Here is a 26,732-nt window from a genome sequence, read left to right on the forward strand (position 1 = left end):
TCCCTTTGGATTTCATGCTTCCTTACTTTCTCAATAAGCCTTGCATGGGGTACCTTATCAAATGCCTTGCTGAAATCCATATACACTACATCTACTGCGTTTAGTCACATCCTCAAAAAGATTCAATCAGGCTCTTAAGGCACGACCTGCATTTGACAAAGTCATGCTGACTATGCAAAGCCATGCTGACTATTTGTAGTCAGCATACATGCTGACTATTATAAAGTTAAAGCTTGCAAAGTTAGAAAAATAGGATAGTGAAATTGAGGAAGAGGATTCCATGAACTTTGAAAGAAGCCCTTTTTTTTTTAGGCCTTTTTAATAGAATGTTTGTCTTTAAACTGAACATTAGATTTCACAGAGAGAGCACACAATTTGGAGGAATATCATTGTGACTGATGTTATTGACCCCCCACACCTCTCCAACAACACTACTTTACCATTTCCTGTCAGTCGCATTACATACAGACACTCCTGTGACTAGTGTCACTTTAGGGACATACTGCACAATCAGTCTATGTCTATAAGCTCTCTTATGTATTTAAATTTATTGTGTATTTTCATTATTGTATTCTTTATCTTATTATTTATTTGTGCTGCATCAGATCTGGAGTAACAATTATTTTGTTCTCCTTTATACGCGTGTACTGGAACTGACATTAAACAACCATGAATTGTGAATTATGAAGTGCAGGATACGTTTTGGGAAGGGAGGTGAGGATCTATTTTAATAAAAGCTGATGTAATAACTCTGACAAATCTCGAAAGCCTTTTTTGGGAAGTAGTTTCGTAATAAACCAGTGGAACTGCTCATGACCTGAGAGGTTTTCTGTTGCATGCCAGTCGAGTACTCCATACAAAATTCTGGAGGAACACAGCAAGTCAGGCAGCAGCTGTGGAAAGGAACAAACTGTTGACATTTCAGGCTGAAATCCTTCATCAGGACTGGAAAAGAAGGGTGAAGAAGCTAGAATAAGAAGGGGGAAAGGGGAAGGAATACAAGCTAGAAGGTGATCGGTGAAGGGGTGGATAAGTGGATGGGAGAGGGGCCCTGAAGTGAAAAGCTGGGAGGTGATAGTTGGAAGTGGTAAAGGGCTGAAGAAGAAGAAACCTGATAGGAGAGGAGCAGGGACCATGGGAGGAAGGAAAGGAGGAGGGAAACCAGGGTGATGTGAGAGGCAGGTGAGGAAAAGAGAAGAGTTAAGAGGGAAGCCAAAGTGGGGAATGGAAGAAAAGTGAAAGGGAATGGCCATTCCCATCAATAACAAGTACACTGTTTTGGATACTGTTGGTGGGGACGACCTTACCAGGGACATGTTGCAGTGGTTGCATCTCTGGCACCGAGACTGGACCCTCAGCTCAGAAGGGAAGGAGGGAAAAGAGGAGAGTAGTAGTGATAGGGGATTCGATAGTTAGGGGGACAGATAAGAGGTTCTGCGGAAGAGATCGAGAATCCCGGATGGTCTGTTGCTTCCCTGGTGCCAGGGTCCGTGATATCTCGGATCAAGTTCTCAGTATTCTCAAGAGGGAGGGTGAGAAGCCAGATGTCGTGGTCCATGTAGGGACCAATGACGTAGGTAGGAAGAGTGAGGAGGTCCTGAAAGGTGAGTTTAGGGAGTTAGGCACCAAGTTAAAGGACAGGACCTCCAGGATAGCAATCTCAGGATTGCTACCAGTGCCACATGCAGGCAGGTTTAGAAATAGTGAGATAGAGCAGATCAACACATGGCTGAATACATGGTGCAGGAGGGAGGGCTTCAGATTTATAGATAATTGGGTAGTTTTCCAAGGAAGGTGATACCTGTTCCAGTGGGACAGTTTACATCTGAACTGGAGGGGGACAAATATTCTTGCAGGTAGGTTTGCTAGAGAGGCTCCAGTGGATTTAAACTAAATACAAGGGAGGAGGGGAACAAGAGTGTAGGAACAGATGTAGGGGAGAAGGAAGAAAAAGAAGATAGTAAAGTTGTTTGCACCGTTAGTGATAAACAGAGAGTAAGAGGTGGAGAATTTCTTAAATGCATTTATTTTAATGCTAGGAGCATTATAAGAAAGGTGGATGAGCTTAGAGCATGGATTGATACCTGGAAATATGATGTTGTAGCTATTAGTGAAACGTGGTTGTAGGAGGGGTGTGATTGGCAACTAAATATTCCTGGATTTCATTGCTTCAGGTGTGATAGAATCAGAGGGTCAAGGGGGGAGGTGTTGCATTGCTTGTCAGAGAAAATATTACAGCGATGCTCTGGCAGGATAGATTAGAGAGCTCATCTAGGGAGGCTATTTGGGTCGAATTAAAGAATGGGAAAGGTGTATAATAAAGGTGTTCCTATAATACACACTTATAGGGGTGTATTATAGACCACCTAATGTGGAGCAAGAATTGGAGGAGCAAACTTGTAAGGGGATAGCAGATATTTGTAGTAAGCACAAGGTTGTGATTGTGGGAGATTTTAATTTTCCGCACATAGACGGGGAAGCCCATACCGTAAAAGGGTTGGCTGGTTTGGAGTTTGTAAAATGTGCGCAGGATAGTTTTTTGCAGCAATACATAGAGGTTCCAACTAGAGAAGGGGCAGCATTGGATCTTCTGTTAGGGAATGAGATAGGTCAGGTGACGGAGAGATGTGTTGGGGAGCACTTCGGGTCCAGTAATCACAATGCCATTAGTTTCAATATAATTATGGAGAAGGATAGGTCTGGACCCAGGGTTGAGATTTTTGATTGGAGAAGGGCTAACTTTGAGGAGATGCAAAAGGATTTAGGAGGAGTGGATTGCGACAATTTGTTTTATGGGAAGGGTGTAATAGAGAAATGGAAGTCATTTAAAGGTGAAATTTTGAGGGTACAGAATCTTTATGTTCCTGTTAGGTTGAAAGGAAAGGTTAAAAGTTTGAGAGAGCCATGGTTTTCAAAGGATATTGGAAACTTAGTTCGGAAAAAGAGAGATATCTACAATAAATATAGGCAGCATGGAGTAAATGAGGTGCTTGAAGAATATAAAGAATGTAAAAAGAATCTTAAGAAAGAAATTAGAAAATCTAAAAGAAGATACGAGGTTGCTTTGGCAAGTAAGGTGAAAATAAATCCAAAGGGTTTCTACAGTTATATTAATAGCAAAAGGATAATGAAGGATAAAATTCGTCCCTTAGAGAATCAGAGTGGACAGCTATGTGTGGAGCCAAAAGAGATGGGGAGATTTTGAACAATTTCTTTTCTTCAGTATTCACTAAGGTGAAAGATATTGAATTGTGTAAGGTAAGGGAAACAAGCAGGGAAGTTATGGAAGCTAAAGAAGCGGAAGTACTGGCACTTTTAAGGAATATAAAAGTGGATAAGTCTCTGGGTCCTGACAGGATATTCCCTAGGACTTTGAGGGAAGTTAGTGCAGAAATAGCAGGGGCTCTGGCAGAAATATTTCAAATGTCATTAGAAACGGGGATGGTGCCGGAGGATTGGCATATTGCTCATGTTGTCCCATTGTTTAAGAAGGGTTCTAAGAGTAAACCTAGCAATTATCGGCCTGTAAGTTTGACGTTAGTGGTGGGTAAATTAATGGAAAGTATTCTTAGAGATAGTGTATATATAATTACCTGGATAGACAGGGTCTGATTAGGAACAGTCAACATGGATTTGTGTGTGGAAGGTCATGTTTGACAAATCTTGTTGAATTTTTTGAAGAGGTTACTAGGAAAGTTGACGAGGGTAAAGCAGTGGATGTTGTCTGTATGGACTTCAGTAAGGCCTTTGACAAGGTTCCACATGGAAGGTTAGTTAGGAAGGTTCAATCGTTAGGTATTAATATTGAAGTAGTAAAATGGATTCAACAGTGGCTGGATGGGAGATGCCAGAGAGTAGTGGTGGATAACTGTTTGTCAGATTGGAGGCCGGTGACTAGTGGTGTGCCTCAGGGATCTGTACTGGGTCCAATGTTGTTTGTCATATGCATTAATGATCTGGATGATGGGGTGGTAAATTGGATTAGTAAGTATGCAGATGATACTAAGATAAGTGGTGTTGTGGATAATGAAGCAGGTTTTCAAAGCTTGCAGAGAGATTTAGGCCAGTTAGAAGAGTGGGCTGAAAGATGGCAGATGGAGTTTAATGCTGATAAGTGTGAGGTGCTACATTTTGGTAGGACTAATCAAAATAGGACATACATGGTAAATGGTAGGATATTGAAGAATGCAGTAGAACAGAATGATCTAGGAATAATGGTGCATGTTCCCTGAAGGTGGAATCTCATGTGAATAGGGTGGTGAAGAAAGCTTTTGGTATGCTGGCTTTTATAAATCAGAGCATTGAGTATAGGAGTTGGGATGTAATGTTAAAATTGTACAAGGCATTGGTAAGGCCAAATTTGGAGTATTGTGTACTGTTCTGGTCACCAAATTATAGGAAAGATGTCAACAAAATAGAGAGAGTACAGAGAAGATTTACTGGAATGTTACCTGCGTTTCAGCACCTGAGTTACAGAGAAAGATTGAACAAGTTGGGTCTTTATTCTTTGGATTGTGGAAGGTTGAGGGGGGACTTGATAGAGGTATTTAAAATTATGAGGGGGATAGATAGAGTTGACGTGGATAGGCTTTTTCCATTGAGAGTAGGGGAGATTCAAACAAGAGGACACGAGTTGAGAGTTAGGGGGCAAAAGTTTAGGGGTAACATGAGGGGGAACTTCTTTACTCAGAGTGGTGGCTGTGTGGAACAAGCTTCCATCAGAAGTGGTTGAGGCAGATTTGATATTGTCATTTAAAGAAAAATTGGATAGGTATATGGACAGGAAAGGAATGGCAGGTTATGGGCTGAGTGCAGGTTGGTGTGACTAGTTGAGAGTAAGCATTCAGCACGGACTAGAAGGGCCGAGATGGCCTGTTTCCGTGCTGTAATTGTTATATGGTTATATGGAAGGGGGATATGTATTCTGGTTAGTTGTATTTACTATTCATTTTAAGGGAGAGACATATTTCATGATTGTACATTTATTAACAACAGGCCTTTTCCTCTCATTCCAGTTTGTGATTTCATTATTATTTTAAAATAGCACATCCTGCTAATTAAAACCATTGTGTATGAAGCACTCAAAATCATTAAAATGTTCTGTAATCAGGGGCTGTTAAAGAGAATCAGGTATTTTCCTCTCTGAAAGTTAAATGGAGGTGTTCAGATATAAGTATTCTTTCTGTATTGCTCACCAAGCAGAAGTAGTAGTGTGTCCTCTGATACCACAAGACGCAATCACCACAAAAGCAAGCAAGAACCCAAAGTAGACCTTATGAAGTACACTCACCCCACCCGGAGTGGAGATGACTGGGTATTTTTTAGATTATGAAGACACATAGTCCTCTTTTATTGTCATTTAGTAATGCATGCATTAAGAAATGATGCAATATTTCCTCCAGTGTGATATCACAAAACACAGGACAAACCAAGACTGAAAAAAACTGACAAAACCACATAATTATAACATATAGTTACAACAGTGCAACAATACCATAACTTGATGAAGAAGTCCATGAGCACAGTAAAAGTTCAAAGTCTCTCAAATGTCCCACATCTCACGCAGACGGGAAAATGAAGAACTCTCCCTGCCATGCCCAACACAGTCCGACTATGAGTCATCCAAAAACTTCAAGCTCTGATCAGCCCTCCGTCACCAAGTACTGAGCGCCATCTCTGTCCGAACGATTCGACCTCAACCTCGGTCGCCAATAGCAGGCAAAGCCGGGGATTTTGAAGCCTACCCTCTGAAAGATTCCCGACCACGCAGTAACGACAGCAGCGAACGAGCGCTTCAGAAATTTCTCCAGATGTTCCTCTGTGCTTTCACGTCCCTCTCCATCAAATCAGAATTGTCCGTGGCCCCTATATAACCAAGTCTGGTAACTGCACGACTAAGAGTGACTGCAAGTAACCTGACACCATAAGAAATAGAAGAAGAAACAGGCCATTCAGCCCAATGTGTCTGCTCTGCACACGTAGGGTTGCCAACTTTCTCACTCCCAAATAAGGGACAAAAGTAGCAGTCAAATACGGGACACATGTGTTTACCCCGAGAAAGACTATCATGACAATGAAGCCTTGCGTGGGCACCTGTGTGCGCATGCGTGACATGCGCATACGTGTAAATGCCGATTTTTTTCTACAAATTGGTTTTGGCTTAATCTTCCCGATTCTGATACACTGTACATACATTATTTCTACTTTATATAGGCTGTATATTTATCATATCATTCCTGCTTTTACTATATGTTAGTGTTATTTTAGGTTTTATGTGTTATTGGTATGATTTGGTAGGTTATTTGTTGGGTAGGGGAACACTCAAAAATTTTTCCCATATAAATTAATGGTAATTGCTTCTGCGCTTTACGCCATTTTGGCTTATGAATGGTTTCATAGGAACGCTGTACCTTAGCGGTGGAAATACAGGACAAGGGCAGTCCAGTATGGGACAAACCAATTTAGCCCAATTTACGGAATGTCCCAGCTAATATGGGACAGTTAGCAACCCTATGCACACAGAACTGCCCTCACTCACTGTAGCCTTTTCTTCTGTTGGCAGAGGTTTGTGTAGTTTTTTTCATTCCCTCATTAAATGATTCTTTTCTCTGTGTAAGTTACCTTATCTGTGTACTAGGTTTTTCATCACAATTGACAATAAATGACACATCTGACATTTTGGTTAGAGAAACAGCACAGTAATAGGCCCCTCCTGCCAAGTGAGACCGCACTGCCCAATTAAACCCACATGCATCTCTGGAATGTGGGAGGAAACCAGAGCACCAAGAGGAAACTCACATGGTCACGGGAGAATGTACAAACACCTTGCAGAGAGCGGCAGAATGGAACCCGGGTTGCTGTACTGTAATAACATTACGCTGACCACTATGCTACCATTTGCATGTCTGAATGAAAATAAAGTGCAGAATACCTCCCTCGGGTTACATTTGGCTAATTACATTTCCCAGCCATGACCACCATTTTATCACATTCTGTCTCTTATGGTCTTTCTTCCTCTTTTACTTCTCCCCCTTTTCCCCTTCTCTCCCCTCTCTCCCACCTCCCCTCTCCCCCTCTCCTCTCCCCTTGAAGCTTTTAAATAAAATTATTTAATAGTTTTAATAATCTCTCCTGTAGGCCAGTTTACTCCTAGTGCACCGCAGATCATCAGATCTTTGGCCAATTGAAGTCCTCTGAGACCCTGAAACTGGAGCCTTGCAATTTCTTCACTGGCCATCGAAAATCTTTTATTTTTAAAATGATTTAAATGAGTTATTACTTTCCCTGAACAAGTGAAGAATCTTAATTTTGTTTTAAGATCTCTTTGGCAACTCCAGATTTCTTCGTTTTCATTGATGTTTTCGGCCTGAGTCATTTGGCAGAGGTTTCAAAACCAATCAAATAAAACCACTTGCACTGATTTGAAGACTGGTTTCAAAAGGGAATGGGAGGAATGTTTAGGAGTGCAAGATTTACAAGTGTACAGGAGACTGAGCCAACTGGTTCTTATAGTGAATCAGTGGGAGATTGATGTGTTGAACGGCCTCTTTCTTCACTAACAACATGCTAATTTCGAGTGTGTACGAATGAGACAAAATGAAGGGAGTCTTTAGAGAAATAAGGCACAGGGCAAGGGTGATGTGTTGCAGAGATTTCATTTTAATGATATGCTCAAAAGCACAGAAATCGCAATGTATATTTCCTAACAAATGCTTTTTTTAAAATCCCAACTCGCATCCTTTAATCCCGGCTCATATCACTTTCCCATGTGGAAGTGTTTAGGAGGCACAACATGAGCTCATTTAGAGGCTAATTGCTGTTGCAAGTTCCTAATTTAACAGGTAGATCCTAGTGCCACCATTCAGAGACGATGTCCCTGTTTACCACGTCAATCTGTGACTGGATTCCACACCATTCTTTCACTGCTGAAATGGGTCAGATAGAAAGGGAGAGGGAAAGAGAGAGAGGATGGAGGGAGGGAGGTAGAGAGAGAGGGACAAAGACAGGGATAGAGAGAGGGAGACAAAGGCAGGGAGAGGGAGAGAGAGAAGGGAGGTAGGGAAAGGGAGGTAAAGAGATGGAGAGGGAAAAAGGGAGGTAGAGAGAGGAGGACAAAGAGAGGGAGAGGGAGAAGGGAGGGAGATAGAGAAAGGGGACAAAGATAGAGAGGAAGAGAGGGAGGGGGAGAGGGAGAAGGGAGGTAGAGAGGTAAAGAAAGGGAGAGAGAAGGGGGGGTAGAAGAGAAAGAGAGGGAAAGGGAGGGAGAGAGAGGAGCAAGCATTTTAGAGAATTAGAACTAAATTGGCAGCAGCAGTTTATTTAAGTCCCTTTTTTTGGCATCTAATGTACATCCTTCCCCTATAGGAAAATCCCTCCTGCGGCTGTAGATGACCAAGGTTACTGTTTACCAAACTGAACTTAACGTGAAACCTTGTTATGTTTGTTCATTGGAAGCTTCTACAGTTTTATAGAAATATAACCAGCAATTTCTCCAATAACTTAGTAAACCCCGCCCCCCAACCGCATCAGTGGACCTTTCAATCAGTTCATTGCTGTTTATGGGGTCATGCTGTGTACAAATGAGTCCTGATGTACGTCTATAAAACAGTGAATTAATATGTTTTATGATCCTCATGATATCCTTAAGATCATCTGAAGGAGCAGAGTAATGTAGCTCATTGCATTTTGCAGCCCATAAGAGTTTTCATTTATCGAATCCCAACGTTGTTACTCTCAGTGTATTCAGGGACCACGGTTAACCCAAAGCTTTGAGCTTGGCTTTGTGTATTTTACTCACATGCAGTTCTTGTTGATATATTTATTGTTTTTAACCTCACACTCCCCCTCCACCATGAGTTTTCAGTTGACAGTTGCTTTTTCAGCTCAGTCGCTGACAGGATGTGGTGTTGCTCGCACGGCCAGCTGGCACCTATCCTTCCCTATTGTCCTCAGAGCTCAGTTGGCTGCTCAATGGACAATTAAGATTCAACCAGACTGGCAGCTCCAGAGCAAGGTGGGGGCGGGGGGAGGTGCTACGGAATGTGTACAGACATGCAAGTGGAGTTTTGTAGAAACGTGGTCAAGATCAAAGAAGATTAGCTTTATTTCCCACTTGTACTCTGAAACAGATAGTGAAATACTTTAATACTTTATATTTTATTGTCGCCAAACAATTGATACTAGAACGTACAATCATCATAGCAATATTTGATTCTGCGCTTCCCGCTCCCTGGATTACAATGTGATTACAATGGATTACAAATGCGCCATTTGCGTCAACCATCAGCACAATGTGAGGATGCGCTGCAATCAGCCCTCAAGTAATGCCGTGCTTCCATCACCGACATAACATGCCCGCAACGTACTAACGCTAACTTGTACGTCTTTGGAATATGGGAGGAAACCGGAGCACATGGAGGAAACCCATGCAGTCACAGAGAAAATGTACAAATTCCTTACAGACAGCAGCAGGAATTAAACCTTTACAGCTGGCACTGAAAAGCATTGAGCCCCCTGCTATGCTACCATTCCACTCTTACAGTATGCAGTAGCAGTTAGTGTTATCAATATTGTTTTTTATTGCAGATTTACTTAGTTAAGGTTGTTATAGATAGCAGGTTGCGTAGTGGGGATAAGCTCCCACTACCTATTAAATGCTCTCCAAGGCATGCGTCTCAAATAGCCTCTGACAACTAAATCCAGCTCCTGGCCTTCATATGGGGCTTAGCTACTAAGTCCAGCAGAACCGTTTCTAATAACAAGAGAAGCGGGTTACTGGCACCTTAAAACCAGTGGCTTCAGGTAGGTGGGGCTTGTGGGCCATGGTGGGCAGCTCATCATGGAGAAAAAGAACTCTTATCTCAAACCTCTGCTGACTTGTGGCTATACCTATTCATGGCGAAGGCTTTGGGAGTAAACCCTGAGGGAAAATCTGGAGTTGGAGTCCATAAGGCTGAGTGGGACGCCAACTGGCAACTCCTATGACGTCACTGGTGCCTTTTCTGTTCCTTTGGATTCATCAGCTGCGTAGAGCGGGGGTGGGGGGCGTCTGCAGCATGAGCTCTTCATATTTTACTGCCCTGGTTTGCATGTGGCAGCTATGATGCAAGGTTCATATTCGATCCGGGGCCATCAGAGGTACCTCAATTTAGTTACTTTTGTTTACATTATCCAGCTGTCATGATGGAATTTGAATTTATTATCAGTGGTCCCTTTACACAACTCCAGTAACTTAACTACCATGCTATTGCCTCAAAAATGGCAGGTGGATTTGAGTGCAGACAAAAGTGTGGTGTTGCACTTCGGAAGGACAAACCACAGTAAGACCTGCATGGTGAGCAGTAGGGCACTGAGAGGTGCAGCAGAACAGAGGGTAGAATACAGATCCATAATTTCTTGAAAGTGGTATCACAAGTAGTTAGAGTCGTAAAGAGAGCTTTTAGCACATTGACCTTCATAAATCAAAACCCTGAGTATAGGAGTTAGTGTTATATAAGATTATGGTGAGGCCTGATTTGGATTATTGTGTGCAGTTCTGGTCCCCTACCTCCAGGAACGATATCAATTTACAAGGATATTGCCTGGACTTGAGGACCTGCGTTATAGGGGAAGGTGAGAACCTGGCATAGGAGAATGAGTGTGGCGTGTGGCCAAGTGGTTAGGGCGTTGGGCTCACGATCTGAAGGTCATGGGTTCATGTCTCGGCCAAGGCAGCGTGTTGTGTTTGTGAGCAAGGCACTTAACCACACACTGCTCCAGTCCACCCTGCTGAAAATGGGTACTGGCAAAATGCTGGGAGTTAACTCACGATAGACTGGCGTCCTGTCCGGTGCGGGGGTGGGGGGGGGCAGGGGGAGTCTCATAGTCTCAGTCGCTTCACACCACAAAAACCGGCATAAGCACTGGCCTGATGGGCCACAAGGCTCGGGACAGACTTTAACTTTAAAATAGGAGAATGAGGGTAGATTTACTAGAGGTATACAAAATTATGACAGGTATAGATAGGGAAACTTTCCACTGAGATTGGGTAAGACTACAACTAAGGGTGAAAGGGGAAATGTTTAAGGAGAACATGAAGGGAAACTTCTTCACTCAGAGAGTGGTTAGAGTGTGGAATGAGCTACAAGCAGAAATGATGGATTCAGGTTTGATTTCAATATTTCAGAGAAATTTAGATAATTATGGGAGGGGTATGGAGGGCTATGGACCAGGTATGGAACTAGGCAGATTAATAGTTTGGCATGGACTATAGGAGGTGAATGGCCTGTTTCGGTACTGTAGTGTTCTGTGACTCAATGCTACCATGGTATGGTTAAGGCAATGTAGAGACATGGCTCTGTGGGAGCCAGTGTCTGCTCCCTACCTAATGGCACAGAGAGTTGTCTGCAAACCAGAAGCAATTTTAGGCATGGCTTGAAGAATTTCACAGCACAGGAGGAGGCCATTTGCCCCATTATGCCCCTCCTTTTTCCAGTAGGCTTACAAATGACTTCTTGTCCAATCGTTATGCAAGAAACTGCAGATGCTAGAATCTACAGCAAAAACAAACAAAACAATATATATTACTGGAGGATCTCAGCATGTTAGAAAATGGACAGTGGATGTTTCGGATGAGATGCTTCATCTGGACAGAGAAGGTAGAGGGGAGATAACCAATATAAAGAGATTAGGGAAAGGAATGGATCAAGAGCTGACCGACAGTAAGTGGATCCAGAAGAGGGAGGAGGTAGGTGTGAAGATAGTGACAGGCTGGGATGTGACAGATGGAGTCAACATAGGGCTGCAGATGAGAAATTTGATGAGGAAGGAAGGTGGAACATGGAACCAAATGAGGGAAGTGTGGGCCCTCAATTATCATGTTTCTTTCCCCTCCTCCACCTATTCCAGTCTATCCATCACCCACACATTCCTTCCCACTTGGTCCCATTCCCCCCTCACCCCATCCCCAATGTTGCCATCAATCTACCCTCTCTCATTTGGTTCCATGTTCCACCAACAGCACCAGAGATCAGGATCAAACCCAAGTGGTGGAAGCTGTGAGGTTGTAGCTCCCATAGCCCCATCGCTCAGCTGCCAGTAACCTGATGTGTTCAGGCAGCAGTGTTGCTGCTTTACCAGGCTGGCATCTCATTTATAGATGCACCCGGAGCTGTCACTAGTAAATTGTCGGTATTTTAACTGCTTTGATACAGCACACCTAACTCTTACCGAAGGCACTAAAATTGCAGGAGCCTGGAACTACACATTACACGCCTGCTTACTTTACTCATTGAACCCAGAGTCAGAATAATACAGCACTGTAATAGGCCCTTCATCCCATCTGGTCTATGCTGAACACAGGATCCTCCCTGCTCGGGCCAGTTGTCTGTGTTTAACCCATCACTCTCTAAGTCAGTCTCACTATGTATCAATCCAAGTGCCTCTTAAACATTGCACTTATACCCACCACAACCACTTTCTCTGGCAGCTTATTCCAGGTACTCACTAACCTCTGTGTAAAGAAGTTACCCCTCAGTTCTCTCTGCTCTTACTTTGTATCTGCTCCCTCTCCAGTCTGTGGGAAAAGATGATTTTTTTTTTGGTCCCCTCACCCGATGATAATGATAGGCTGAAAGATGTACCAGCCCAGTTTTAAGCCGCCTGTAAGGAAAGCTTACATTGCTAACTAACACCTAAGCAACATACTAAAAATGGGCACATGTGTTTGCATCATTCTTGGGAATAAAAGATTGAATAAATAAGTGGAACACTGTGGCTGACAATAGAAGCAGCAATGCAATATTTTTGAGTCAATTGCATTTTGCACAGGTTTGAAGATATCTTCAGAGTTAGTGTCCAATGACTTATGGTCTCCCCAAAGTCTATATGATAGTTGCTTCTATCAGTACAGTTATGGGCATCTACAGCAGTAACATAGTCAAAGACAAGGCCATAGAGCTCATTTGGCAGATCTCTCACTTGTTCTTCCTGATGGACTTTGAAGCTTCCAAGCAGAGGAATTCTCTCTCATTACTTTCTTCTTGTTCTTGTTGTGTGGCAATCAGTAGTGAGTGGATTGCTGCAGGGGTCAATACTGGACCTGCAAGTATTCATGATATACACTAATAATTTGGAAGCCGAGACCATGTATAACATATCGAAGTTTGCTGATGACACTGCATTGAGTGGAAAAGCCAATTGTGCAGAGGATGTGGAGAGTCTGTTAAGAGACATAAGTAGTTAAGTGAGTGGACAAGAATCTGGCAGATGGAGTACTATGTTAGTAAATGCAAGGTCACCCACTCTGGAAGGAAAAATAGAAGGTCAGATTTTTATTTAAATGATAAATGATTGTAGTATGCTTTTGGCAGAGAAATTTGGGAGTACTTGTACATGAATTGCAAAGGTGGATTTGCAGGTCCAGAAGGTTCTCAAGGAAGCAAATGGAATGTTGGCCTTCATTGCTAGAGGGATTTAATTTATGAGCTGGGAGGCTATGCTGCAACTCTACAGGGTACAGGTGAGGCCGCACCTGGAGCACTGCATGCAGTTCCGGTCTCCTTACTTGCCAGAAGATATACTGGTTTTGGAGGTGGTGCAGTGGAGGTTCACCAGGTTGATTTTGGAGATAAAGGGGTTAATTTATGAGGAGAGATTTAGTTGTCTGGGACTGTATTTGCTGGAATTCATAAAAATGAGTGAGAATGTATAATAACATAAAATTATGAAAGGGATAGATAAGACATAGGCCTGGAATGTTTCCACTGGTTGGTGAGACTAGAACTAGGAGATATCACGTCAGATTCAGGGAAATGGATTTCAGTCAGAACTGAGAAGGAGTTGCTTTTCTCCAGAGAGTAGCAAATCTGTGTAATTCTCTACCCAGGGAAGCAGTAGAGGCTACCTCATTAAAAATACTGAAGACAGAGTAGGGCAAATAAGGATTAAAGGGAAAAGACAGATAGAGAAGGTGGATAGGCAGGAAGGCCAGGCAGGTAAAGGCAGGAGCAGTCCGCTGCCAGATCAGCCATGATCGTATTGAATGGTGGAACAGGATTGACAGGCCAGAAGGCCTATTCCTGCTTCTATTTCTTATGTTCAACATGGAGAAGTGGTGTACAGGGTGATCAGCTGGGAAGTTTCTTGTTTGTCGTAGACCTGGCACCACACGAATCTATGTGGTCACCACAGGAAACCTAGGGCCTCACCCTCCTGATGACATGCCCCTAAACCATCATGTTCATTGGTGGGACAGGTCAAACTAGGGCACTTTGTTCAGGAATCCGAGACAATGGCTGAAAAGAATGATTCTTGTTAGGCTGTTGTCAATCTGTGAATTGACTTCTCTGAGGGACAGTTCTGAGACATTCTGGAGTGGAAACGTTCCTTCACCTTTTCTACAAGAGATGTGATCAGATGTGAGAAAGTTGTTGGAGATACTGAAACAGGAATATGGGCTTCTGGAATGATCAGCCAATACCATAAGACCATAAGATATAGAAGCAGAAGTAGGCCATTCAGCCCATCGAGTCTACTCCACCATTCAATCATGGGCTGATCCAGTTCTTCCAGTCATCCTCACTCCCCTACCTTCTCCCCAAACCCTTTGATGTCCTGGCTAATCAGGAACCTATCTACCTCTGCCTTAAATGCACCCAATGACTTGGCCTCCACAGCTGCTCGTGGCAACAAATTCCACACATTTACCACCCTCTGACTAAGGTAATTCTCCACATCTCTGTTCTAAATGGACATCCTTCAATCCTGAAGTCATGCCCTCTTGTCCTAGACTCCCCCACCATGGGAAATAACTTTGCCATATCTAATCTGTTCAGGCCTTTTAACATTCAGATTGTTTCTATGAGATCACCCCTCATTCTCCTGAAATCCAGGGAATACAGCCCAAGAGCTGCCAGACGTTCCTCATACAGTAACCCTTTCAATCCTGGAATCATTCTCGTGAATCTTCTCTGAACCCTCTCCAATGTCAGTATATTCTTGCTAAAATAAGGAGCCCAAAACTGCACGCAATACTCCAAGTGTGGTCTCATGAGTGCCTTATAGAGCCTCAACATCACATCCCTGCTCTTATATTCTATACCTCTAGATATGAATGCCAACATTGCATTCGCCTTCTTCACCACTGACTCAACCTGAAGATTAACCTTCAGTGTATCCTGCACGGGGACTCCCAAATCCCTTTGCATCACTGCATTTTGAATTCTCTCTCCATCTAAATAATGGTCTGACCGTTTATTTCTTCCACCAAAGTGCATGACCATACACTTTCCAACATTGTACTTCATTTGCCACTACTTTGCGCATTCCCCTAAACTATCTAAGTCTCTCTGCAGGCTCTCTGTTTCCTCAACACTACCCACTCCTCCACCTATCTTTGTATCATCATCAAATTTAGCCAGAAATCCATTAATCCATACAATGGAGATACGTCTGAGGGATTACTGTAATTGAGAAGCAGGACCTTCAATCATTGAGAGTGTAGTGTGGCTGGCTCTCAAGCTTGTTTTATATTAACCATGTATCACATTCCATTGGAAGGTTACTTCTGCATTTCTTTTCACTTCCCTATTGGGACCAACAATCCAAATTTTACTGTTTGGTTTCATATGTATAAAAACATTCTCCTTATGTCATCTACTGCCACAATGAAGCCATAATCAGATTGGTGGAGCAACAACTTATATTCTTTCTGAATAGCCTCCAACCTAAGGACATGAACACCAATTTCTTTAACTTAGGTAATTTCTTACTTGCTCTTTTTCCATTCCCCATTCTGGTCACCCTGATACATCAACCCCCACCCCACCCACCTACCTTTACCCTCACCTATCAACCTGCCAGATTGTACTCCTCCATTTCCACCCACCTTCTTATTCTGGCTTCTGCCTGCTTCCTTTCCAGTCCTGATGAAGTATCTTGGCCCAAAGGTTTAACTGTTTATTCTGCTCTATAGGTGCTGCCTGACTTGCTGAGTTCCTCCAGCATTTTGTCTGTGGTGTTCCACATTTCTTGCACCTGCAGAATCTCTTGTATCTATCCACTGATTTATTGTTATCTCTCCTCCCTGGCACCATTCAAATAAATTACTCTTGTACTATTTGAAAACATATTCAGCTCAATATTTAACCCCTGATCCTTGTGCTGATGCTAGGATTGACTAATCATGATTTCTTACTTTCATTTTCCCGGCATTTTACACTGAATCCAGGCAGTGTGCTGTATTTTGCTCTGTTTTGTAATCTTAGTTGCATCTTAAACTATGTTATTTAGTAGTTAGTACTGAATGCACTATTTTCAAGTTCCATATTCTTCAGTATTTGAAACCTAACGTACTTACTTTTAAAATAAGGTCTATTTTGAAACTAGGTACTGGTTCTCTGCAAGCCGATGTGGGAAAGGTATAATTGAAGCAAATGTTTCAAGTGGTCAGCCATCTGAACTGAAAGGAAATGGTCTAGGTTTTTATGTCTTGTTGCATATTCATTTACATTTTACTGTGGCTCTGTCATCATTTGAGAGAGGTTTTCCTCTGGGATTATGTGGAGGTCAAATGAGATTGCTGGGACATTCCTGTAAAAAGTTCTCTTCAATACCCACTTTGTGAAGTGGTGAGTGTCCAAACACCGAAGTGAAGTGACCCAAATGGTATCAGCCTTCTCCAAAACCAGAACAAGATAACATTAGCTGCAGTAACTGCCTAATCTGTGTCAGATTTATGAAGACACAAGCAAAGCTGGTGTAAGAACATGAATTTCAGCCTTTTTTAGATGGCTGAACACCCATGATGACTATTGCCTGATGACTATGTGCCATTGTCTGTTCTTAGCTACAGAGCAGAACTCAGACCAGAGAAACATGGACAGTGTAATTGATTCTCCATGAACATAAAATGGGCAGTGTGTTGAAAACAGCCTCCACATTTTCTCCCTGCTGTGCATGTTCTACATCACATACAGATGAAATTCTGGAGGAGGAAAGGAATGACAGATGGTATTAGGGACTTTCTTAGATATTAGAAGTTAATTACTGTGGCAAGATAGGTAGAGTATTAAATTTGACCATTTTCAATTCCAATCAGACTGATTCAAGGAGGATATTGAAACCACATCCCACACAAGAGATGCCAGAAAGCAAACCTCCCACACCAACTGCTTCTTCTCTCTAGATTTAAGAAGGGGAAGCAACCTTGGCTAGGCACTGCAGCTAGAAGATACTTTCTTTGGTAGGTGAAGTAGAGAAAAGATGGGCAAATAGTGGCCTCTCTGTCATCGTCCGTCATTCTCTCAATAAGGTGGGTTAAAATACTTCAGTGTATGAGTAAAAATTAAACATAAGCAGGTTTTGCAGTCTGCGTGCGTGACATGATTCATTGTCTATTGAAGGTTAGTCAAGTAACTCAATTCATCACGTTGGATTTCAGTATCCTGATCCCTTAGTCCCGGCCCTCACTGTGGGTTTCTGATAGGTACAATATCACCAGCCTTTGCCTATCCCTACTGTTGTTCTCTCTCCTCCCAGTAATCAATCACAACCACCACAAACTTCCTCCCACACCTCATGTGACAGACTGCCCAGCCCATGTGGTTCCAGTCTCCCACTGGATGAAATTCTCACTCACCTCCTCAACTCTAACTTGAGCACCTGTTCACAGTCCAGAATTCTAGCATTATAGGAGCTTCTCTAAATTCTGCACATAAAACCCTCCCTCATGTATGAAAGACTTTTGCAAGAACACAGTGCTCAAAATCGATTCTACTGTGCCTAAAATTGTGACCTAACTCATAATACATATTGCAACAGATAGCCATGTACTTAACATTAGCCCACTGTGCATTCCATATTTAATACACCCTTTGACACAATTTCTAGTCCATCTATACTGAGCAGCTAGCATTCCAATGATAATTCAGCTGAGTGGATCTTATTAATGAAATTCCAGAGGCAAGGCCATCATATCCTACAGCCAGTCTAGCACCACTAAAACAGTACACTGACCAGAGACACTACCCTGGACAATTTTGAAGCATTACTTGGCACAATTTGACACTGAACCACAAAGGATATTATAGGAAGAGTTGAACAGAATTTTAACTAAAGTTTAATCGAACATCTTGAAGGAATACACTAAGGTGGCAAGAGATGAGGTCCTTGGTAGCTGGAAGGCACAGGCTTTGGCAATAAAGTGTTGGACTTCGAGGGTAAGTTGACCAACCTCAAGTGCTGGCATAATTGCAGGATGGATTTTCAAAGCCTGTGTTGTTCTCTTCAAGATTCAAGATTACTTATTGTCATGTTTCAGTACGCAAGTTTAAAAGGAGTACACAATGATTGTTACTCCAGATCCAGTGCAGCATTAAAAACACAATAATAAGCATAAAAACACAAATATAAATATAAAAGCAATCCTATGCACAAGTCAAGTTGAAGTGCATAGGGAAATGAAGGGTGCTGAGGGGCTGTGAAGAGGAGTAGTTGATATGGATGTAGTGGGTTAATGGGTGGTGGGTTGATCAGCCTGATGGCTTGGGGAATAAGCTTTTTTGCTCATCGTGATATCTTCTAAATAAGTTACAAGTACAGAGGGCAACTCACAAGTGACAAAGTTCATTCAGCCAGTCGACCCTACAAATAACATAGGTGTCACCCCCAGCAGTAACACGGATCCATAATATGACATCCACTTGAGACTCGGTCCATTCTGCTGACAGCCAAAGAAGGAGCAAAACTATAAACTTTGCCGTGATCACAGATTGAGACATGGTCTGAGTGTTTCAGAGGGCTTTAATAAATTTCTTGATTCCTTGACATGATCTATTCTTTAAGAAGGAAAATAAACTTTATGTTTTCAAATTCTATTATACATGTCAATTTAGAGCTACCAACTCTAATCTTATACAACGAAATCGATGACAACACTGAGCAGCTTCAGTGAAACAGTTTAGAACAGTGTGAGCAGGTTACCTGCTGCTTCGTGAGGGTGTGCAAGCTGAGACACAGGACAGGGAAATCTCCACACACTGTCTCATCTTCATAGATATGATTTGATTACTCTCTCAGATCTTTTGTCTAGTCTGCTCTACTTTGTGTAAATAGCTGGGAATTCCTTATTCAATGTTGTAGTCATAAAGGGGACTGTACAACAGGTAACACATCAGTGCAGTGGTTCAGCAGAGCTTTTAGCATCCTTCAATGCAGAACTAAACTAATATAATTTTAGTCAATTCTTTCACAAACTCTGAATGACTTCCTTTTAAATCAATAAATAAGCCCTGTTTCACAGAAAGGGACATTATCGTCCACTGTAATGATGATCAATTCCTTCAGTGAGGGGTGAGATATCAGCACAAGCCAGGACACATCGCTCTTCAAAGTTCGAAGCAAATTTATTCTCAAAGTACATATGTCACCAAATACAACACTGAGGTTCATTTTCTTGAGGGCATTCACAGTCAATACAAATAAACACAATGAAAGATCACACACAACAATATAGATAAACAACTAATGTGCAATAGACAACAAATTGCAAATACAAAAATATCGTGATGCAGGATTTTATTACGCCTTCCCAAAATGACGTAAGGAATGCAAGTTTTATTGCCTCAAAGCAGCACTATGAACACTACATTTCACAGTCAGCATTTCCCCAGTTATGACACCACCTCGCCCCTCCACCACCACACTTTGCTGAGTTCTCTGCAGTGAGACTTGAATCCTGAACCTGCTGAATCAGACACAAGACTGATAGTTGCCTACAGTCCTGCTGCTGACAGAGAAGACACAGGCGCTTATAATGTAAATAACGTGAGCAGTTCTTAAATTCTACAGAGGCCTGGAGTAAAGTTATTCCAGTTGTACTGTTGTTATACTCGTTAGTAGGCATGCAGCTGCAGGGCAAAAGAAGGGGTGACTGAGTTATATAAACTTTGAATAGGGTATACATAAGCTGTCATAACTCTGATCATTTTGATAAGCAAAACAGCGAGGAATCATAGGGTGTGACTAAGTAGTTCCACTTAAGGAAATCGGTGACAATCTGCTGAAGAGTTGCATGATGAAAGCCCCATTTAATGAAATAACTGTACTTGAAATTGTGCAGAATACAGCTGCTGAATTAATTTGTATTCTACTGTTGCTAGAAGTATGCGAAGAACAAGAGAACAAGGAATTCAGGAACTAAATGGCTTCGGTCGATGTTTTGTCTTAACTGTGCATGGTCTTTAAATTTAAAGACCTTTAAAGTTGTGCCGTTCTTTGGGGAAGTGTGTGCAATGACAGATGCAGCACAGAATGAGAACTAAGTCAGTTATTTTGTTGTGAGTCTTGCCTGGAAACTCAGAAGTTGGTCTGGAACCAATTTATGACTTATAAAAACACCACAACTTATAACAATAAAGGAAATTATGATTTCAGATCCAGAGCAAGAATAAGTCAGATTTGATACTGCACTTCAGAACTAGCACCAGCCTGAGGTACTGCTGATCATATGAAGGAAGCAAAGCATCAACTTAATTTTTCACAATCTTTCTTACCTTTTGCAACGGTGCCAAGAAGCAGTATGATAGTCCAGGCTTGAAGTTGAAAAGTTACTCTGTTTTGAACATCCATTATTATGTTCTTCTTTCCCCAGATTTATCTCCTTTTATCTGCTAACTTCCTCGTCTGAGTGTATGTGTATGAAAGAATGAGAAAGCGAAATCCTCGGAGATGTTTACTGTGTGAGTTTTAAGTCTTGAATTCAAGCCAGTCTCTGCGAGGGAGTCTGTATTTGGTAGGCTGTGAAAGAAACTTGAAGCCACTAATTTGCATGAGGCGGACTCATGTTTTAATTGGCTGTGGCTTCTGTAACTGACGTCCCTATTGCTACTGATAGACAGTACGTATAAGATTTTATATTGAAATGAGACAGGAGCAGGCTGCTGCCTATTCATATTTCTTGGCAAACTGCTCCTCCAAGCTCCCCAATAATTCAAGGAGGTAATTCAGTGAATGTGTTTGGTAATTGGGATGTTCCATCAAAGCTGCAGTCCAGGGACTGCTCCGAATGCTCACATTATTCAAAGTATGTATATGTCACCATATACTGCCCTGAGGTTCATCCTCTTGCAGGTGTTCACAGTAAAACAAAGAAGTACAATAGAATCAATGAAAAACTACACACAAAGATTGACAAGCAAACAATGTGCAAAAGACAAACTGCAGATACAAAGAAAAACAATTAATTAATCTAACACTGAGTACATGAGCTGTAGAGTCCTTGAAGGTGAGTCCACAGGTGGGGTTCACTGATCAGTTCAGTGCTGAGATGAGTGAAATTATCCACGCTGGTTCAGGAGCTCAATGGTTGTAGGGTAGTAACTGTTCCTGAACCTACTGGTGTGGGACCTAAGGCTCCTGGACCTCCTTTACAGTGGCAGCAGTGAGAAGAGAGCATGGCTCAGATGGTGGGCGTCCTTGACAATGGATGTTGCTTTCTTGCGGTGTTTGGGGGGGTGTGTTCCTATGATGGACTGGTTTGGATCCACCGCATTTTGTAGGCTTTTCCATTCTTGGGCACTGGTGTTTCAATACCAGGCAGTGATGCAACCAGTCAAGATACTCTACATTGTGCATCTATAGAAGTTTGTTAAAGTTTTAAATGACATGCCAAATCTGCGCAAACTTCTAAGAAAGAAACATGACATGTGAGGACATGTGTTACGTTCAGTATGCAGAGACTATATTGCTGTCTTTATTTGGACATGATCCCAGTGCTCCAATGGCTTGTTCTCCCAAGTCCATTCAGCCTCTACCCTAGCAATATTTCATCCCCATCTCCAAAATTGTATGGAAAATTAAGCACAAAGCTCAGAAATCATACAGAATCTCTGTTAGCAGACCTTGACAGCAAAAACTCCCGGCAGCAAGTTTTGTCACGCATTAAACCCAATTAGAGCTCTCATCTTCCCTATCATTCTGGAACCAGTGGAGGTCAATGGGGAAATTTGGGTCACTGCATGTAGTGGAAGGAGCATCAAGCCTGGAATTAAAGATTCCTGTGGAGAGGGGTTGTAGTTGTGAGCATTCGATGGAAGAGAACAGGTGGGAGAGGGGATTTCATTGATGGGAGTTCAGCTCATGATCAGATGTCAGAGTGGGTCATGTATAAATGAACAGACTCAGGTTTGCTTATAACATGCACAAAGTGTTACTTGCGTTAACAGCCGACACACCCAAGGCAGCCCCCAAGTGTCATCACACTTTCCAGCACCAACATAGCATGCACGCAGTGTTTAGTAGAACAACTCGGAACACAACAAGCCACAACATAACACCAGTAAGACAAGCAACACACATCAAAGTTGCTGGTGAACGCAGCAGGCCAGGCAGCATCTCTAGGAAGAGGTACAGTCGACGTTTTGGGCTGAGGCCCTTCGTCAGGACTAACTGAATACCCACAGCTATTTTTGGTGGAGCATTCCAAGGATTCACTTTCCTCCCGCTGATGAAACTTCCCATTCTCAGCCCTGAACAGTCATCTTATTTTAAACATGAGTACAACTGGAGCAGGGGGTAAGCCATTCAGCCCTTTGAGCCTGCCCTGCCATTCAATACAATCATAATTACTTATTATAACACAGGAAGAAGTATCAGGTCTGCGCCAGCTCCCAGTGGATTTTCATGGCCCGTTCTCCATGCTTATTTCCCTGTAGCCCAACATCAAACACTCATTACAGCCAGGATTTCTTAGTTTAAATTCACTTCCAATTTCCATACCGACATGTCTGTTCACAGCCTACTCTACTGACAAATTGAGATTAGACACAGATCAGAGGAACAGTACCTCAAATTCTGCCTTGGTAGTTTCCAATCTGATGGCATGAACATCAACTTCTCTAATGTCCAGTAACCACTCCCCATTTTTAACCATATCCATCCAGCCCCATGTTCTTTCTCTTTCCCTTCCTTCAGCCTCTCAATCTGCCCATTGCCCTCTAGTTTCCCCCCTCATTTATTTCCCTTTTTACCATGGTCCCATCTTCTTCAGCCCTTTGTCACTTGCACCGATCATCTCCCAGTTTCTTACATCATTCCCACTTTCTCCCTCCCTCTCCTGCCTACCACCCCCCTCACCTGCAGCCACCTATCACCTACCAGCTCTTCCTCCATTCCTTTTCACACTATCTTCCATCTTTCTAGTCCTGATTAAGGGCTTTGACCTAAAACATCTGCTCTCCATTCAACGCCCCCCCCCCGTAAATGCTGCCTGACCCACTGACTTCCACTAGCCTTTTGTACATTGCTACAGATTTCCAGTATCTGCAGTCTCTCTTGTGTTTCCAAATTTGTCTTTTTCTAGAGAAGACCATAGCTGCATACAGTATTCAGATTTGGTCTCACCAAGCCTCTGGATAATTGTAGAAGGACTTGCTTGTGACTGAAAACTTGGTGCAATGAGGCTCTAGATACCATTTACCTTCTGAACTGCTTGTCATACTCTCGCTTTCAGTGAGAGCAAACAAGAAACAGCCTACCCTGACACCTTTCAAGTCATTGTTGGGGACTTCAGTCAGGCTCGTTTGAGGAAATCTCTGCCCAGATATCATCAACATATCACTTGCAACACCAGGGGCCCACACAATCGACCAGTTACACAACGGTTAGGAATGTCTACCATTCTATGCCCAAACCACATTTTGGGAAACCTCATCATCTAGCTGTCCTCCTCCTACCTCCATACAGGCAAAGGTCAAAGTGCAAGGCTCCAGAGATAAGACCATAAGTAATTTCTCAAATGCTACCTGTGCCACGCACCTGTGAGGGTAGAAACTAGACAATTTGGTAGATAAATGCACGGATGGGAAGCTGGTGCAAGGGTCAGGGCATCAGGTTCTTGGATCATTGGGATATCTTCTGGGGGAAGTGAGACCTGTTCAAAAGGGAGGGGATGCACCTGAACCCGAGGGGGACCAATATTCTCCCAGGCAGGTTTGTTAGAGATGTTGGGGAGGGTTTTTACTAATTTGGGTGGTGGATGGGAAGCAGAGTGAAGGGACTCAGGATAGGATAGATGGTAAAAAAGCGAAGATAGTGTGCAGGTAGACTTTTAGGAAGGGCCGGCAGGTGATAGGACAAGATTGCAGCCGGAGAGGGAGTATCAGTGCATGAGGGATTCAGAATCAAAAAGGATAGCAAATACAGTACTCGAAGTGTTGTATCTCAATGCACAGAGTATAAGAAACAAGATGGAGGATCTTGTTACACTTTTACAGGTTGTTGGGTATGATGTTGTGGTCATCACTGAATCATGGCTGAAGGACAATTGTAGTTGGGAGCTGAATGTTCAAGATTACACATTGTATCGGAGGGATAGGAAAGTAGGCAGAGGGGGTGGAGTGGCTCTGCTGGAAAAAATGGCATCAAACCATTAGAAAAATGTGACATAGGATCGGAAGATATTGAATCATTGTAAGTTGAGTTAAGAAACAGCAAGGTTAAAAGAACCCTGATGGCAATTATATACAGGTCAAAAGACCATAAGATATAGGAGCAGCATTAGGCCATTCAGCCCATCATGGCTGATCCCAGATCCCACTCAACCCCAAACACCTGCCTTCTTGCCATATCCTTTGATGCCCTGACTGATCAGGAAACGATCAACTTCCACCTTAAATATATGCACAGACTTGGCCTCCACGCAGTCTGTAGCAGAGCATTCCACAGACTTAATACTCTCTGGCTAAAAAAATTCTTACCTCTGTTCTAAAGGGTCGCCACTCGATTTTGAGACTGTGCCCTCTAGTTCCAGATACTCCACCATAGGAAACATACTCTCCACATCCACCCTATCTAGTCCTTTCAATATTCGGTAGGTTTCAATGAGAACCCCCCGCATTCTTCTAAATTCCAGTGAGTACAGGCCCAAAGCTGCCAAATGCTCCTCATGTGTTAACCCTTTCATTCCCAGAATCATCCTCGTGAACCTCCTCTGGACTCCCTCCAATGACAACGCATCCTTTCTGAGATATGGCATCCAAAACTGTTAACAATTACCTAAGTGTGGCATAACTAGTGTCTTATAAAGGCTCAACATTATCTCCTTGCTTTTATATTCTATTCCCCTTGAAATAAATGCCAAAATTGCATTTGCCTTCTTTACCACAGACTCAACCTGTAAATTAACCTTCTGAGAGTCTTCAACGAGGACTCCTATGTCCCTCTGCATCTCTGATGTTTGAACCTTCACCCCATTCAGATAGTAGTCTGCACTATTGTTCCTTTTATCAAAATGCATTATCATACATTTCCCAAAACTGTATTCCATCCGCCACTTTTTTGCCCATTCGTCCAATTTATCTAAGTCCTGCTGCAATTGCATTGCTTCCTCAGCACTACCTATCCCCCACCTATCTTCGTATCATCCGCAGACTTTGCCACAAAGCCATCAATTCCATTATCTAAATCATTGACAAACCATGTGAAAAGCACTGGTCCCAATACCCCTGAGGAACACCACTAGTCACCAGCAGCCAACCAGAATAGGCCCCCTTTACTCCCACTTGCTGATTCCTGCCTGACAGCCAATCCACTATTCATGCGAGTATCTTTCCTGTAACGTCATAGGATTTTATCTTGTTAAATAGCTTCATGTGTGGCACCTTATCAAATGCCTTCTGAAAATCCAAGCAAATGACATCCACTACCTCTCCTTTTTCCATCCTGCTTGTTACTTCCTTGAAGAATTCTAACAGATTTGTCAGGCAAGATTTCCCTTCATAGAAACCATGCAGACTTTGACTTATTTTATCATTAGTCACCAAGTACCTCAAAACCTCATCCTTAATAATAGACTCCAACACTTTCCCAACCACTGAAGTTAGGCTAACTGGCCTATAATTTCCTTTCTTTTGCCTTCCTCCCTTCTTAAAGAGTGCATTGGTATTTTCAGTCTTCCAGTATCAAGTGATTCTTGAAAGATCATGACCAATGCATTCGTTATCTCTGTAGCAACCTCTCTCCGGACTCTGAAATGTAGTCCATTTGGCTAGGTGATGTCCACCTTAAGACCTTTCAGTTTGTCTAACACTTTTTTCTTTGTAATAGCAATGGCACTCACTCCTGCTCCTTGACACTCATGAACCTCTGGCACACTGCTAGTGTCTTCCATAGTGAAGACAGCTAAAAGTACCCGTTAAGTTCATCTGCCATTTCTTTGTCCCCCATTACTATCTCATCAGCATCATTTTTCAGTCAATACTCACCTCCCTTTTACTCTTTATGTAACTGAAAAAGCGTTTAGTATCCTGCTTTATAATATTTAGTTTGCCCTCATACTTCATCTTTTCCCTTCTTATAGCTTTTTAATTGCCTTTTGTTGGATTTTAAAAGGTTCCCAATCATTCAACTTCCCATTCACTTTTGCTACCTTATATGGCCTTTCCTTGGCTTTTATGCAGTCCTTAACTTGTTTGTCAGCCATGGTTGCCTACCGCTGTCATCTGAGAACTTCTTCCTTTGTGGGATATATCTATCCTGCGCCTTGTGAACTATTCCCAGAAACTTCAGCCAACTCTGCTCTGCCATCATCCGCACCTGTATCCTCTTGCAATCCACCTGGGCAAGCCCCTCTCTTATGCCTCTGTAAACACAAAATACTCTGCAGATGCTGGGGTCAAAGCAACACTCACAACACGCTGGAGAAACTCAGCAGGTCGGACAGCATCCGTGGAAACGATCGGTCGACGTTTCGGGCC

At 42.6% G+C, this 26,732-nt stretch overlaps 2 protein-coding genes across 11 annotated transcripts in view; one reads left to right on the top strand and one right to left on the bottom strand.

The window, feature by feature from the left end:
* The window catches only part of cdh23 (cadherin-related 23), a 1,156,658-nt gene that overhangs the window by 976,543 nt on the left and 153,383 nt on the right, over positions 1-26,732 (top strand). The window lies entirely within an intron of this gene.
* The window catches only part of vsir (V-set immunoregulatory receptor), a 126,540-nt gene that overhangs the window by 46,384 nt on the left and 53,424 nt on the right, over positions 1-26,732 (bottom strand). For 2 of the 3 annotated variants that reach the window (XM_072282619.1, XM_072282620.1), the window contains exon 1: positions 20,532-20,761. The exons of the other annotated variant lie outside the window; for it this stretch is intronic. In XM_072282619.1, the coding sequence (XP_072138720.1) occupies positions 20,532-20,607 (76 nt within the window). In that variant the 5' untranslated portion in view covers positions 20,608-20,761. Of the gene's footprint in view, positions 1-20,531; positions 20,762-26,732 lie in introns of those variants that run through there. 3 annotated transcript variants of the gene reach the window in all.

The sequence above is a fragment of the Mobula birostris genome, chromosome 18, assembly GCF_030028105.1.
Source record: "Mobula birostris isolate sMobBir1 chromosome 18, sMobBir1.hap1, whole genome shotgun sequence".
NCBI classification, from domain to species: Eukaryota; Metazoa; Chordata; class Chondrichthyes; order Myliobatiformes; family Myliobatidae; genus Mobula; species Mobula birostris.